The 16,539-nt window shown below is 35.1% G+C and overlaps 1 protein-coding gene across 6 annotated transcripts in view; it reads left to right on the forward strand.

Annotated features, from left to right (window-relative positions):
- Positions 1-16,539, forward strand: part of NSD1 (nuclear receptor binding SET domain protein 1) — a 158,000-nt gene that overhangs the window by 97,994 nt on the left and 43,467 nt on the right. For all 6 annotated transcript variants that reach the window (XM_090287951.1, XM_090287948.1, XM_090287947.1 and 3 more), the window contains exons 6-9: positions 5,287-5,411; positions 8,899-9,169; positions 10,378-10,487; positions 15,188-15,263. In XM_090287951.1, coding sequence (XP_090144077.1) covers positions 5,287-5,411; positions 8,899-9,169; positions 10,378-10,487; positions 15,188-15,263 — 582 coding nt within the window. The remainder of the gene's footprint in view (positions 1-5,286; positions 5,412-8,898; positions 9,170-10,377; positions 10,488-15,187; positions 15,264-16,539) is intronic.

A 16,539-nucleotide genomic window follows, 5' to 3' on the forward strand; every position in this document is an offset into this window, starting at 1 on the left:
TCTTCTTGATTCAGTTTTGGAAGATTATATGTTTCCAGAAATTTGTCCATTTCGTGTAGATTGTCAAATTTCTTGTGATACAGTTGTTTGTAATAATTTCTTACAATCCTTTGTATTTCTGTGGTATCAGTTGTAATTCCTCCTCTTTCATTTCTCATTTTATTTATTTGGGTCCTCTTTTTTTCTTGATGAGCCTGGTTAAAACACTTGTTATTTTTATTTTTATTTTATTTTATTTTTTAGATAGTGGCCATCCTCACAGGTGTGAGGTGAAATCACATTGTGGTTTTCATTTGCAGTTCCTGTTGATTAGTGATGTTGAGCATTTTTTCATATGCTTGTGGGTCATTTGTACATGTCCTTTGAAGAAACGTCTATTCACATTCTTTGCCCATTTTTAAGTTGTGTTGTCTTTCGTTAGTTGTAGGAATTCTTTATTCTGCATAGTCACCTCTTATCTAGTGTATGGTTTGCAAATATTTTCTTCCACTCTACAGATGTTTTCACTCTGTTAAATTGTTTCCTTTGCTGTGCAGAAATTTGTACATTTGATATCGTACAATTTATCTATTTTTGCTTTTGTTATCTGTGCTTTTGGTGTAGTATCAAAGAAATCATTGCTCATCCCAATGGCATGAATCTTTTCCCCTAATTTTTCTTTTAGAAGTAGTATAGTTTTAGGTCTTAGATTCAGGTGTTTCATCGATTTTGAATAAATTTTTGTATGTGGTGTAGCATAAGGGTTCATGTTCATTCTTTTGCATGTGGATATCCACTATTCTCAACACCATTTATTGAAGAGACTACTCCATTGTGTAGTTTTAGCTCCCCTGTCAACGATAATTTGATCATACATGTAAGAGTTTATTTCTGGTTTCTTTATTCTGTTCCATTGATGTATATATCTGTCTTGGTGGTAAGCTCATATTGTTTTGATTACTGTAGCTTTGTAATATGTTTTGAAAATGGAATGTATGAGGCTCCATCGTTGTTCTCTACTGTCAAGATTATTTTGGTTAGTTTCAGGGTGGGTTTTTTCTATTTCTGCAAAAGTGCCTTTGGGATTTTGATAGGGTAATAGTGAATCTGAAGGGAGCTCTTATATAGACATTTGACAATATGAAGTCTTCCAGTCCATGAACACAGGATATTTTCCCATTTATTCGTGCCTTTAATTTCTTTCAGCAATGTTTTGTTGTTTTCAGTGCACAACTTTTTCACATCCTTGGTTAAATTTATTCCTGAGTATTTTATTTTTTATGCTGTTGTAAATGGGATTATTTACTTAAATTCCTTTTGAATTGCTCATTAATAGTGTATAAAAACAATTGAGTTTTGAGTGTTGATTTTTGTATTCTGCAACTTACTGAATTTATTAGTGTTTAAAGGATTTTGTTTATTGTGTGGAATCTTTAGGGTTTTCTACATACAACTTCATGTCCTCTGTGAACAGAGATCATTTTATTTTTCCTTTCCAGTTTGGATGTCTTATTTCTAATTCTTGCCTGATGATTCTGGCTTGGACTTCTAGTGTTGTGTTAAATAGAAATGGGAAGAGTAGTCATCCTCGCCTTGTTCCTGAGCTTGGAGAAAAAGCTTCAGTCCCTTCCTCAACCCACCCACCCCCCCCGCCCCCCATAGAATATCCTGCGAACTTGTGGAATTTTCATATGTTACCTTTATTATGTTTGAATAATTTCTTTCTCTTCCTAGTTTGTTGAATGTTTTTATCAAGAAAAGTGTTGAATTTTGTAAAGCCTTTCCTGCATCAGTTGAGACGATCTTGTGATTTTCTCATTTCATTCTGTTAATGTGCTATACTACATTTATTGATTTAACTGTCAACCCAAGGAATGAATCCTACTTGGTCATGGTATATAATCCTTTTAATACACTGCTGTTGGATTCAGTTTGCTAATATTTATTGATGATTTTTTGCATCAATGTTCATAAGGGAAAAAATTTTTTTAATCAGTAATGTTCGTTTCATAAAATGAGTTTGGGAAATGTCTTCTCCTCTTTGGTTTTTAAAAACAGTTTGAAAAATTTAACATTATTTCTTTTTTAAATGCATAGTAGATTTCTCCAGTAGAGCCATCTGGTCCTACGTTGCTTCTTTCTTGGGAGGTTTTTGATGACTAAATCTTTTTAGTTCAGGTTCTCTATTCATGATTTAGTCTTGGTAAATTGTTTCTAGAAATGTATCCATTTCTTCTAAGTCATACAAAATGTTTTTAAATCCTCACCCAAGGATATATTTATTGATTTTTAGAGAGAGAGAAACATTGATGTAAGAGAGAAACATAGATCATTTGTCTCCTTTAGGAGCCCCAAGCTAGGTTCAAACCCACAACCTAGGTATGTGCCCTGACCAGGGATCCAAAGTACAACCTTTTGGTGTATGGGATGAGGCTTTAACCCGCTGAGCCTCCTGGCCAGGCCTACGTCATACAATTTGTTCGCGTATACCGGTAATTGTTTAGAGTTCCTCTTTAATTTGTGATTTTAGATGTGTCTTCTTTCTCTCCCTTTTTAGTTAATCTAGCTAAAGGTTGTCAATTTTGTTTACAGAAAAACAACTCCTAGTTTTGATACTTTTTAAATTCTCTATTTTGTTTATTTCTGTTTTAGTATTTATTATTTCCTTCTGCCAACACTGGTTTGTTTTTTCTCATTCTTAGAGGTATAAAATTAGTTTTTTGATACAGGATCTTTCTTTATTCTTAATATAGGCACTCTGCTATAAATTTCTTCTTAGTACTTCCTTGGTTGTAGCTGAAAGTTTTGGCATATTGTGTTTTCTTTTTCATTTGTCTCAAGATATTTTCTAATTTTTTATGGAATTTCTTCTATAACCCATTGGTTGTTCAAGAGTGCATTACTTTCCACATATCTGAATTTGACAGTTTTTCAGCTGCCATTGATATTTAGTTTCATTCCATTATGATTGGAAAAGATGCTTGGTATGATTTCAATCTTCTCAGACTTCTTAAGACTTGTTTTGTGATTTATCATGCGATCTATCCTGGAGAATATTTCATGTGTGCTTGAGAAAGAGTCTGCGTTCTGTGTGTCGTTCGTTAAGTTGAGGTGGTCTGTACTGATGCTCGGGTTCTCTGTTTCCATGTTAATCTTCTGTCTGGTAGTCTTTTTAATTATTGAAAGCCACCTCTTTCAATATTATATTATACTGTACTGTACTATACTATACTTTTACTGCCTATTTCTCCTGTCAATTCTGTCAGTGTTTTCTTTGTATATATATTGGTGCTCTGGTGAGGTGATATATTTTGTAGAGAAGATACATAGTTGCATCTTGTTTTCTTTTTTAATCTTTTTTTTAATTAAAAAATTTCCAGTTGACATTTAATATTATATTAGTTTCAGGTTTATAGCATAGTGATTAGCTATTTATATAGCTTATGAGGTGGCCTCCCCATCCCCCGTAAGCCCACTACCCCCCTGGCACCATATATCGTTCTTAAAATTTTACTGACTAGATACCCCAAGCTGTACTTTACATCCCAGTAACTATTTTGTAACTGTCAATTTCTACTTCTTAAATTAATCTCTTCACCTTTTCACCCAGCCCCTCAACTCCCCCTTCCATCTGGCAACCATCAGGTTTTTTTTTCTTTGTATCTGTGAGTCAGGATACCCCACCAGAGTGGTACATTGTTACAATTGATGAACCTACACTGTCACATCATAATCACCCTGACTCCACAACTTACCTTAGTGTTCATGCTTGGCGTTGTACATTGGGACACATATGTAGTGACATTTATCCATCATGTGGTATCTGTATACAGAGTATTTTCACTACCCTAAAAATTCTCTGTGCTTGCTCCACCTAATTAAACCCCACCCTCACCCCAGCCCGTTGGCAACTATTTATAGTCTCCATAGTTTTGCCTTTTTCAGAATGTCATATAGTTGTAATCATATTATATAGCCCTTTCAGCTTGGCTTTTTTTCCCACTTGGTAAAATGCATTTAAGTTTCTTCCATGTCTTTTCATGGCTCAGTAGCTCATTTCTTTTTAGTGCTGAATAATATTCCATTGTCTGAATATACCACAGTTGATTTATCCATTCACTTATATCTTGGTTGTTGCCAAGATTTCACAATTAGGAATAAAGCTGCTAGAAAAAGCCATGTCAGTTTTCAACTCCTTTTACATTATCTTTAAAAAAACTAAACGGGATATTAGTACTGTTTACTACTACTATGAAATTACAGCAGTTTGAATTAGTGTGAAGAAATTATTTCCCATGTTTTGTCCTGATAAAATGAAAGTTTTATGGCTTGTTTCTTTTCCATATGTGCTATCTGAGGAGTATAAGAGCCTTTGCCAAACTTGCCTGTGACTGTTTTTGGCCTTAACTTTTGTGTTCCTTTTACTGGAAGAACAACATTGCCACATTCAGCTGAGTCAGAAACAGCTTTCTCTGAGATCATCCCTCTCGCCTCTTAAGTAGACTGTATCCTGAATTGTGTAAGCATTACCTTCTGCTCTTAAAGAGCTTATGGTATAGTAAAATGACTGTAACATGTTAAGTGCATTAAACAAAGTTTTATAGGAAAATTATAATAGGTACTTGTTTCATTAATTCAAAGAAAAATGGTGTGATACTTTGATAGTCTGACCATAAAATACTACAAGAAGTTTTTTTTAAGTAAGCACCCAAAATTCTATATTTTCATCTTATTTTCTGACTTTGACATACATGGTGTGCATTTTTTATGTCATTGAGATACTGGTATACAAATAATTATGTATTTTGATTATTCTATTTAGGAACATTTCTGTTTTCTAAAGTAACTCACTGCAACATTGATAATGAAATATGTGTAAAGCATGTTTGAAATTCATGTGGTAGTGCTGATTAGTAAATACTATGTGAATATTCATTGAATATTCTGAATATTCCAGAGAGATATAATTTTAAATAATTCATGATGTATTTTATGATTTTATCTGACTTAGAATCTGTATTTTAATGTCAATTGTATCTATCATTATAGGACACTAATTTCAACTTCATTTTTTACCTAAGGCAGGATAGGCTGTGTGTTGTGTCTACAGAGCAACTAAATTCTTTCCCTCCCAACTTTTGCGTAAGATAAACCATAGCAAATCATTTTTATTCTCTTAACACTTAATCCAGAGTTTTTGAGAGTTCCCCATTTCTGTAGCTTTTGGGGTACAGAAATGGCTGCATGGAAACATTGGGTTTTCTTCTTACTTTTTAGTTAATACTGAACTTGCTTCTCTTCTTTTAGTTGTACGGTCAGAGAAGAAACGCCTTAGGAAGCCAAGCAAATGGCTGCTGGAATATACAGAAGAATATGATCAGATATTTGCTCCTAAGAAAAAACAAAAGAAGGTACAGGAACATGTACACAAGGTGTGTTCCAACATTTCTACAATCTTTTGTTTGTCCTTTTAGGATGCTGCAATTTTTCCTTCAATATCATATTTTGTCTTCACAGGAAAATAATTTTCTTAACTCTGGGATCCTTTTCAGTTTTTTACCTCCAGCTTCTGGCAAAATATTTAGCGTATACTAGTTATACAGGAAATGCATAGATGAGTCTTTGTACTTTGTGTGTGTGCGTGTGTGTGTGTGTGTGTGTGTATTTCCCCCTTTGCTTTCAAGGTGTATTTAGTGGTTTAGAAATAAATGTTTAGTAAAAAACAATATAAAAATGTGTAATATTCTGATTTTTTAAACAAATGTTATTATACCTTATTTGACTTATTTTTAAATTCAATTTCTTTAATCTGAAGTATTTTAAAGTAAATTAGAGACATTTTGTCTTTCTGTCCCTAAATAATATGCACCATGGAAAAATAGAACATTTTTCTTCATAACTGATTTAACATGATCACATCTAATATGATCAGTTTATCTAATAACAAATCCGTATTCAGATTTCCACAATTGTCCCCTAACCTTTACATTTGTTTTATCCAAATATGTATCCAGTCTAGGATTACCTATATCTGGTTGGTTTTTGTTTGTTTGTTTTTAAAGATTGTGTTTGTTTGTTTTGAGCGGTGGGGAGAAAGAGAGGGAAAGAAACATTGATATGTGAGAGAAATATTGATCAGTTGGTTGCCTTTTGCACACCCCCAACCAGGGACCTGGCCTGCAACCCGGGCATGTGCCCTGACAGGAAATCGAACCAGCAGTCTTTCAGTTTGCAGGCTTGTGCTCAATCCACTGAGCCACACCAACCAGGGCCATATCTGGTTGTTGAATTCAGAAAAGTTCCCTTTTTTATGACCCCGTCTATCTAAGCAATGCAAGTACCATATTTAGATAATGCAGTTGTGTGCAATTGCTTCCTAATAGGTGTTACTAAGCTCATTTCTCTACCTTCTATGTTTCCTGTTAAATGGAAGTTATAACTAACAATTTGATAGATTGAAGTTAAACATTTTTAGCTGGGTTACATCATAGGCGATACTGTGTTACATATTGCATGACATTAGAAGGTATTTAACATCCAGTTATATTATTCACAGTGATGACTAACTGATTCCTCCCTTTTAAGTTAGGTTTTACCTCTTTTGATCAAGAAACAGTACTTGAGTAATTACTTTGCCTCCAAAAGATAGTCCTGCTCCCCATCATTCATTTCCCTAATGATTTTTTAAGTATCAGTTGAAGCCCTGACTAGTGTGGCTCAGTGGGTTGGCCATTATCCTGCAAGGTGAAGGGTCACTGGTTCAATTCCTGGTCAGGATGCATGCCTGGGTTGTGGGCCAGGTCCCCAGCTGGAGCTGTGTGAGAGGTGGCTGATTGATGTCTTTCCCTCTCTACCTCCCTTCCCCCTCTAAATATAAATAAATAAATATCAATTGAAAATCTTTGCCTATATCAATTTCATTAGGAATTAACAAAATGAAGACATATCTTTTTATTAACTGGCAATTTCTCTCAATATCTCTTATTAATTGAACCATTTTATTGTCTTGAAATACATGAAAGGCAGAATAAGTGCTTAATTCTTTTCCATTTATTATATTTACCAACTTAACATTAGAAGCTCATTATTAGCTGCTTTAATTGGTAACATTAGGGATTTTTTTTTTTTAAGATTATCACTATAGTATTAATGAATGTTTATAAGCTTCAGTGTATCTCAATCAACTGCATTTTTACCCCCTCCTTTAAAAAATTATAGTAAAATATATATAGTCGTCTCCCCATTTCTGCAGTTTTAATTACCATAGTCAAAAAAAAAATTAATGGAAACTTTCAAAAGTAACTAATTCGTAAGTATTAAATTGTGTGCTATTCTGGGTAGCGTGATGAAATCTCTTGCTGTCCTGTTGCTGTCCTGTTACTCTCCCTCCCAGAACATGAGTCATCTCTGTTTTTTTAAGCATCACCATGCTGCATATGCTACTCGCCCTTAGTACTTAGTAGCCCTCTTGGTTATCAGATCTGTCATCATGGTATTGCAGTGCTTGCAAGTCACCCTTTATTTAATAATGTCTCCAAAGTGCAAGAGTAGTGAGGCTGACAATTCAGATATGCCAAAGAAGCTGTGAAAGGTGTAAGTTCTCAGCTTAATAAGAAACAACAACAACAATAAAATTGTATGCTTTTTTTTAAAAAATATATTTTATTGATTATACTGTTACAGTTGTCCCAATTTCCCTTTCCTCTGCTCCCCTCCACCCGGTGACCCCCCTCCCTCCAGTTGTCCCCCCCTTTTAGTCCATGTCCATTGGTTGTGCATAGTTTTTCTCAGCCTCTTCCTGTCTGCTCCACTCCCACCTATTATGCTTCTTAATTTCTGTACCATCTCCCTCCCTTACCCCCTTACCCCTCCCTGCTGACCTCCCTTCAATATGTTCCCCATACCTATAGTTCTTTCTCCACTCTCGATGCCTACTTAGTTTGCTTAAAATTGTATGCTGAAGTCACTAACATCTACAATGAAAGTGAATTCTCTCTGTGAAATTGTGAAGTAGGAAAAAGAAATTCATGCTAGTTTTGCTGTTGTACCTCATGCAACAGCTGCAGCAACAGTGCATGATAAGTACTTATTTAAGATGGAAGAGGCATTAAATTTGTGAGTGGAAGACATGAACAGATGTGTTCCAATTGATGGCAACATGTACCAGAAAGCATTGAGCCTATATGAAGACTTCAGCGAGGGATCCTCTGAAATGAATGATACCAGGCCATTTACTGTAGGTAGGGATAATTACACAGATTCAGGAATAGGCTTGGCATTTTATCATCTCATGTTATCACAAGGAGAACAAGGGCAAGTACAGTATAATAAGATATTTTGAGAGCGAGAGACTACATTCACATAACTTTTCTTACAGTACATTGTTATAGTCGTTCTCTTTTATTATTATTTATTATTGTTAATCTTGTACTGTGCCTAATTTATAAATTAAACTTTATTATAGATATGTATAGGAAAAAACAGTATATATAGGGTTCAGTACTATCCAGGGTAACTAGTATCCACTGGGGGGTCTTATAACATAAGCCCCATGGATACTATTGTATAACATAAAATTTACAATTGTAACAATTTTTAGGTGTACATTTCTGTGGCATTAAGTACATTCACATTGTTTTCCGCCATTCATCATCTCCACAAGTTTTTAGCGTTCCCAAATTGAAATTCTGTACTCATTATTTAAGAACTTGATATTTACCCCTCTCCCAGCCCCTGGCAATCACCATTCTGTTTTCTTCTCTGTGAATTTTACTATTCTAGGTATTTCAGATAAATGGAACCATACAATATGTACTTGATTGTGAGTAGCTTGTAGCATGTGTCAGAATTTTTTTCTTTTAAAGTACATTATTATTTTTGACACTAAAGTTACAACTTTGGCCTATATTTTGCTCTTAGGTAAGTTCCCGTTGTGAAGAGGAAAACCTTTCAGTGCGAAGTCGAGCTAATGCTCAAAACAAGCAGGTGGATGAGAATTCTTTGATTTCAACCAAAGAAGAACCTCCAGTTCTTGAAAGGGAGGCTCCATTTTTGGAAGGTCCCTTGGCTCAGTCAGAGCTTGGAGGTGGACATGCTGAGTTGCCACAGCTGACCTTGTCTGTGCCTGTGGCTCTGGAAGTCTCTCCACGGCCTGCTCTTCCATCTGAGGAATTGCTAGTTAAAGCACCAGGTAAGATAGGCATGGGAGCTAAGTATATAAGTGGATATGATTAAGGGGAGCAGGAGTTTTTACTGTGTTCTAATGGAAAGCCAGTGGTATATCTCTACACATTAAAACTACCCACTTTTGTCCTGAGAAATCCCTAACGTATTGGCTAAATGGATATAATGAGTATAAATTAGTAGTGCACTGTTAAGGAGGCATTTTTTTAAAAACTACTCTCCTTACTCCATTGTTGCTCTTCATGTTTGTTGATCAACCACCATGTGAGTCAGCACCCAAGATGTCAGGGCTTTGGGGAGAGGCACTGCACAGTGTGGAGTAAGCACATGAAACTTATGCTTCAGATACTGGCTTGCCAATCCTCGAGGTACTTGGGAAGTTGTTTAACCTCTGAACTTGTTTCCACATGTATAAAGTGGAGATCATAATGTAATGTATGGTATAATGTAATATACCTGACATACAGAGTAAGCAGCTAAGTGTAAATATTCTCTTGAAGTGAATTAGCAATTGCTTTTCACTTTGTTACTCTCTATATATGTGTCATTTGATTAGAGTTGGATCTAGATATACTGTGTCTAATTCATCTTCTAACTGTTGAATATTATAGCCAGACAAAGAAATTTTGGTTGTAACTTTCTACATTCCCAAGAATATGTTTTAAAAAGTGTCCCAATTATGTTTAATCAAGTAAGGCAGAATCAAAAAAGCTTTAAATGGAATAAAGATAGTTACTATTTCATTGCATATTGTCTGCCAAACTGTTATTAGACTTTTTAACATAATTTTTAAGAGCAATCTTACAAAGTAAATGAATATCTTTTATTTAGGAGCAGAACAAGCATTCTAATCCTGATTTCATTTATGCCCAGAATTCAGGCTGCTCGTCACTTCTTTTGTCCTTAACCACCAGTGAATTGCTATAAAGGCAGCTCTGCCCTTTTGATCTCTCTCTCCCTGTGTTCTTTTGTGACTTACACATATACACACACACACACACGGACATCCTTACATTAGTTTGTCTATATTGAGAACTGTTTTTCTTGTCTTATTTAACATTTTAGAGTAAATAAATTTCTACCCTATCCCTCCCCACAAGAAGTTGAGAGAAACATAAAAACATGGTGACTCATTTTTGCAGGGTATACAGATTTTTAACAATTAGCTTGTGCCCAGTTTCTACACCATCTAATGAAAAGGTACATGCGTTTCAGGAAATTATGAAAGTAAGCGTCAGAGAAAACCAACTAAGAAACTTCTTGAATCAAATGATCTAGACCCTGGATTTATGCCCAAGAAAGGGGAGCTTGGCCTTTCTAAAAAGGTATGTTATTTTAGTCAATTCAAATGATGCATGTATACCTAGAAATTATAGACTGTCAGTATGAGAGATCCTGTATTAAGAGCCTGTTTTGCATTTGTGCAGACATATGTATCATTTGGTTTTAGGTTTTATTTACAAATGAAAATGTTTCTGTTTGCTGTAAATTTCTGTTATGCGCTCAAAAAGTCTTACCAGATTTCTGCTTCACTTCTGTCTCTACAAGGCACTAACCTACTCACATCCCGTTGCCCTGTCTGCATAACACCTCTGAAAAGACCCAGCTAGGCTATAATCCAGGCAGAAACATTTGAACTTAAGTTTTTGACTTTATAAGCTTGGTTTTATTAGCAAAGAAGGCTTTGTTAAATAGTAGATGAATATAGAAAATTATTTTTCTAATTCTATAATGGATAATAGCTGGATATTGATACCTTAGGAAACATGATATGCCTCTTACCGTGAGTAGTAACTCATGGTAAATGTTAGAATTTCAGTTGTGTGATGTATAGATTTCCTGTTAAAATTTTTTTAAAGAAAAATTGCATCCTGTCATCAAATAATTTGCGTTTCTGGACTTCTTTCTTTAGCTTATCGCAAACTCCTATTTTTTAATCCTACATTAAGTTTTTATTTTTGTTAGATATTCACTCATCTGTATTAGTATGCCCTGGCTGGTTTGGCTCAGTGGATTGAGCGTCGGCCTGCGAGCTAAGTGTCGCTGGTTCGATCTTCCAGTCAGGGCACATCAGAGAAGGAAAACTCTGACTCCAAAAAACCTCCGCTGCCTTGCAGCATACCTCTTCAGGGGAAAGGCTAAGGGAGTAAACCCCGACAGAAAATCCGGAGCCGGAGTCCCTAAGGCGGTTTGACGTTGTAGTCAACACCGGCAACTCCTGCGGCGCACCTGAAGCCAAGCTGTATTGACTCCGTCTTTCCCTTGGACCCTTCAGCTGCGAAGAGAGGGGGGGGGGTCTGCTGCATGGGCAACAGCAGACCCTCCATATCACCCTGCCCAGGCTCTGTAGCTTCAGCTTCACTGGAGAGGACACTCCAGCGTCATCGTAAGATGTCGATTCAACTCGGGAGGAGACAGATACCGTGTCACTCCCGAGTCGGACTGCACAACCATTCTCGGCGGTGCAGATAGACTCTTAAGAAGCTACACCATCGTCTCCCGAGACGGACGGCTGCCGATGATGATGTATTAGTATGTAAATGTTAATTTATTTGTGTTTTTATTCCTTATTTTTAAAACTTCATTATATCTTTTAATTCTTTTATTCTTCTCAGAGTAGTCTTACGACATGGACTTCTCAATTATTCTTAGGCTCATCTCTTGCCCTCCAAACTTTCTCTGCAGTTTGTACAACCTTCTGTGACATTGTAACTACAGCTCACCATCCCTCTTTGTACCTTACACACTCGCAAGGGTATGATCATTTCTTTCTGCAGTACTTCCTTTCCTGGCTTGGTATTATTCAAATCCTAGCTATTTTGCAAGCTTCTTTGAAGAGGTAGTTGGAAAGGGACAGGGAAACAGGAATTCAGTTGAATATTTTGAGCATGGAAGTAACATTTGCAATCAGATAACTGTAGTAGTGTCATACAAGGTGAGTCATGGAAAATAGTTACATTACTGCTAGAGGTTAGGTGATGCAAATTTCAAAGAAAGTAACAATTCTGGCCAGTTCAGTGAATGATTTCCCCCCAGTTTTATTAAGGTGTAATTGGCATATATAAGTGAATGATTTGAAGGAATAAGATGAATCCTCAATAGTTTTGAGACTTGATTACTTAAAATATATTGTTAATTTGTATAATCTTGCTCTGTTAAATGTAGTTTTCTAATCTAAAATGTGACCTGCAGTGTTTGAGGCTTAATTTTTTTCCCCTGAGAAGATGAAAAGCATAATTTAGTTTATATATTTAATTTAAATTTACATAGGCAAATGTATCCCAGAACTCTTTTTCTTTAATTGTGATATAATCGATGCCAATAAAATGCATAGACCTTAATTGTTTTGTGTGATACATAGTTGTACATACCATGTAAGCACCACCTAGCCATCACCCCAGAAATTTCTCCTGTGCCTTTTTCATTCAGTTTCTCATTCTCATCTTTTCCAGAGGCAAGGTTTTCTTCTGTCACCATAGATTAGTTTTGCTTGTTTTTGAATGTCATATGTATTGTTTGTTTTTGTTAATCTGGCTTCTTTTATTCAGCATTTGTTTTTGAGGTACATTCATAGGATGATAATTAGTGGTTCATTTTTTATTTCTGATTAGTATCCCAAGTATAATTTGCTTATTCTTTCTCTTATTGATGGACATTTCAGTTTTCCTTTTAGGGCTATTAATCTTAAGGCTGGTGCAAATATTCTTCCTCAGTTTTTGTGGATAGATATTTTCATTTCTCTTGGTGTGGGATGCTGGCTCATGATTTTGTCTTTTAAATAACCTGCCCTACAGTTCTCCAAAGTGATTGTATAGCTTCACACTCGACAAGCAATGTGTGAGAGTTCATTTGCTCTACATCTTTACTACCATTTGGTTTGTCAGTCATTTAAAATTTATCCCCTCTGGTGCATATGAAATGATATCTAACTATGATTTTATTTTGTATTTCCCTAATGATTAATGATGTTGAGCTCCTTAGTATATGTTATTCCCTTATCTTTGTAAAGTGACTGTTCAAGGATACATATACTTTTGGTTGGGCTATTTCTTTTTTATGGTTGCTATTGAGTAGTGCTTTTTATATTTGGGATATAAGTTCTTTGTTAGATATTGTACTATAAATATTCCCAGGATGGGGCTTGCCTATTTATTTTCTTAGTTGTCTTTCATGAGAAGAGTTTTAATGTAATTTTTTTCTTTTATAATTAGTACTTTTTGTGTTTATTTAATGAATAGAAAGGTTTTCTTTCTGTGTTTTCTTCTAGGAGTTTGATTTTGGAATTTATGTACAGATCTTTGTCTCATCTTCATTTTTTGAGATAGCATTTTGAAGAGTTTTTTTCCCCCCTACTTGGATGTCCAATTGTTTTAGGAACATTTGTTAAAAATCTTTGATATCTGTAATTCTGTCATATTTTTGTTCTCTTTTTAAGCCTTAGATATAATTAATAACTTTCACTGTTCAATTTTAACTTTTTTGATAAGGAGATGGGCATTATATTTGGCACTAGAACAATAGGGAACCACAATTATTGGTGATGGCTAGACACAGACTCTGGAGAGAGGAACCGTTATTTCTGTTTGAGGATCAGACCTGCCAACTGACCTGGTCATCTTTGCAGCTGAGGTCCTAGCTACTGTGAGGCATATTTTGTCATCAAGTTGAAGCCATGATTCAGTTTCATCTTGGGACTGCACCATGGACCACCCTGTCTGTAGATGGATCAATCAGTGAGTTAGAGAGGGATTATCTATTGAGGTAATGGTAACTTAAAAAGGTGCACTGGGTTAATACCTATTAACACCATAGTATGTGCAAAGGAAGCTATTGGCATTAGTCATGTCCTCTGAGGTGCCTACAGAGGTCTATGGTCCTTTTCATTCTAAGGAGAACTTAGGGGTTTTTATTCATGTAGTGTGAATTTTTGTTGTTGTTGTTCTAGTGTATCTATTTTAACTTACAAAATAAGTTGATGAGGTTGAAAATGAGAATATTTTCTGCATTCTTCTCTGACTGTAGGTTTGGGAAGGTTCTCATTGTTTTTGCTCCACAGCTTTTGGGTGAATGTTAAACAAAGAACTATAAATTGGTTATCTGAATAATGAATGGTGTTGTTGGCTTTTTTTTTTAATATTCAGATAGTTTGTCTTCTAGTCCTTTGTTCCATTTAACTGGATACCTAACATTTGCTCCTTTATTTTATTTGACATTGTAAGATCCTGATCTACACTGAACATAAGGAAAGTAGTATTCTTATGACTTATTAATGTATATGGTGAGCATTTGGAAATTCACAGCTGTATTTCATCTTGTTTTGTCCTTACACTTTGAGGATTTTATAGCAAGAATAACATGCATTATATTGATTTTCTGTGACCACTACATTTTGTTTTAAGTCATGATGAAGAATATTCTTGTGGGAGAAGACATTTTCTTGGAATGGAACTAATTCATACAAGCATTAGTAGTAGAGGAATATAATGTGTTAGGCATTACTCTTCACATCTAAATGTTTTGTTTTGAGTTTTAATGTTGCTTTAATGTATATTAATTAGACATTCAGTGATTTAGTTATTTAATATTCAGAATTCATCAAGCAAATAACTGTATAAAATCTAATAACTATAAATACAGTTTTAAAAGGTAGATTTTTAAATACAGGGTGGTGTGGAATAGAACTGAGATGGTGAGTCTCTGGGTACATACCCTTCTTTTCTTCCTCCCACTTCAGTCAAAGCTATAGTCTATATTTGCTTTATATATTGGAAGTCTGTGTCTCTGCCTCTGTTCTCTGTCCTCTCTCTCTGTCTCTCGGAGCATGTGCTGGTCATTAGTCTTTTGGAGCATTTTTTTAAAAAGTCTGATGCCTTTCCCTATGAAGTTTCTGTTGAACCCTTTATTATCAAACTGTTGTTCTTTTAGTTGTTAAAAAAACAGCTGAATTCTGTATCGATGGCAATAAACCATTCAGCTTTTGGCATATACTGTAAAGGGTTTATTTTATGTTGCATTTTACTTATAGTGTTATGAAGCTGGTCACTTGGAGAGTAACATTACTGAATCAAGTGCTGGATTTCGTTCTAAAGAGTTCGGTGGAGGTGAGTATTTTTGAGATTTTAAAAATGTAAAGCAAAAAAGAGTGTGAAGCACCTTGTCAGTTAACTAGAAAAGTTGTTATGTATGTAAGCAATACCAGTGAGGTTGTAAGTTCTAAGACTTGTTCACCCAGAATTTGTGTACTGAAGCTGTGCATGACACTGAAAATTATATCATCATTTTCAGCTTTATGCTGAAATCAGTTAAATGAAATTAGAATTTACATAGGGAAATGTTAGGACAGTAGAGAAAAATCAGCTTTTTAACTTTTTATTTAGATAGTTCTCTAGACTGCATCGTTACTTTCTCGGTGTTTATTTGATTTTTGAGTCTGTATGACAGAAAATAGGGAATCTGTGTTGCAGGAAATTACAAATCACCTAAGCCAGTCTTTGACAAATAGTCTTGGTTTCTTTTATCATAGTTGTGACCTTTAGTTTGTTAGTGTATGCTTGAAAAAGAGAGCTTATGTTTGAGCCTCATTGTGATTGCTTCTTAAGGGCTTAGTAATTTTTAGATTAAGTTGATACCTGACTCCTGGAACTTATACTTGGTGACTTTGGTTCAGCCCAATAATGGATATAATAATTATAGTTGAAGCATTTACTCTACTGGGTCTTTTGCATAAGATTATTACTGCTAACCCATCTAAAGCATTATAAAGAGGATATTATCCATATTATCTCTTATTTTATAGAAACCTGAACATGAAAGAGGTGGCAGTTTTGGGTAACTGAAACCAAACTTGACCAAATTCATTACCACACTTCTATCTTGTTATCCACCCCAGATGTTTTCCATGCCAATTTTTAAAAACATCCTCACCCACGGATAACTTTATTGATTTTTAGAGGATGGGAGGAGAGAAACATCAATCAGTTGCTTCTCATATGCACCCCGACTGGGGATCAAACCCACAACCTTTTGGTGTACAGGATGATTCTCCAACCAGCTTAGCTACCAGGCCAGCACCAGGCCAATTTTTTTAACCACTTTGATCCTTTGTCTGCCAGTGACATTTATTGATTACTGTCATATCCTGAGACATTAGGCCAGATTTGAGCCTACTGCATCAGATGTAATCTGCCAGCGAAGGGTATCATGGGACAATTTTATTTCCTCTGGTCTTAAATAAACATTTTTTAAAATGTGACCCGTGATTAAGTTTTCTAGCAAGTAAAATTAGCAATAATGTTAGGTTATTTTAACCTTGTGCGTAATTGTAATTCCTTAGGTTTATCACTTTGCTTTCCTGCCTTTAAAAAAAAAAAAAAAAAA

The sequence above is a fragment of the Furipterus horrens genome, unplaced genomic scaffold (genome assembly GCF_987537825.1).
Source record: "Furipterus horrens unplaced genomic scaffold, mFurHor1.1.pri manual_scaffold_10, whole genome shotgun sequence".
Classification (NCBI taxonomy): domain Eukaryota; kingdom Metazoa; phylum Chordata; class Mammalia; order Chiroptera; family Furipteridae; genus Furipterus; species Furipterus horrens.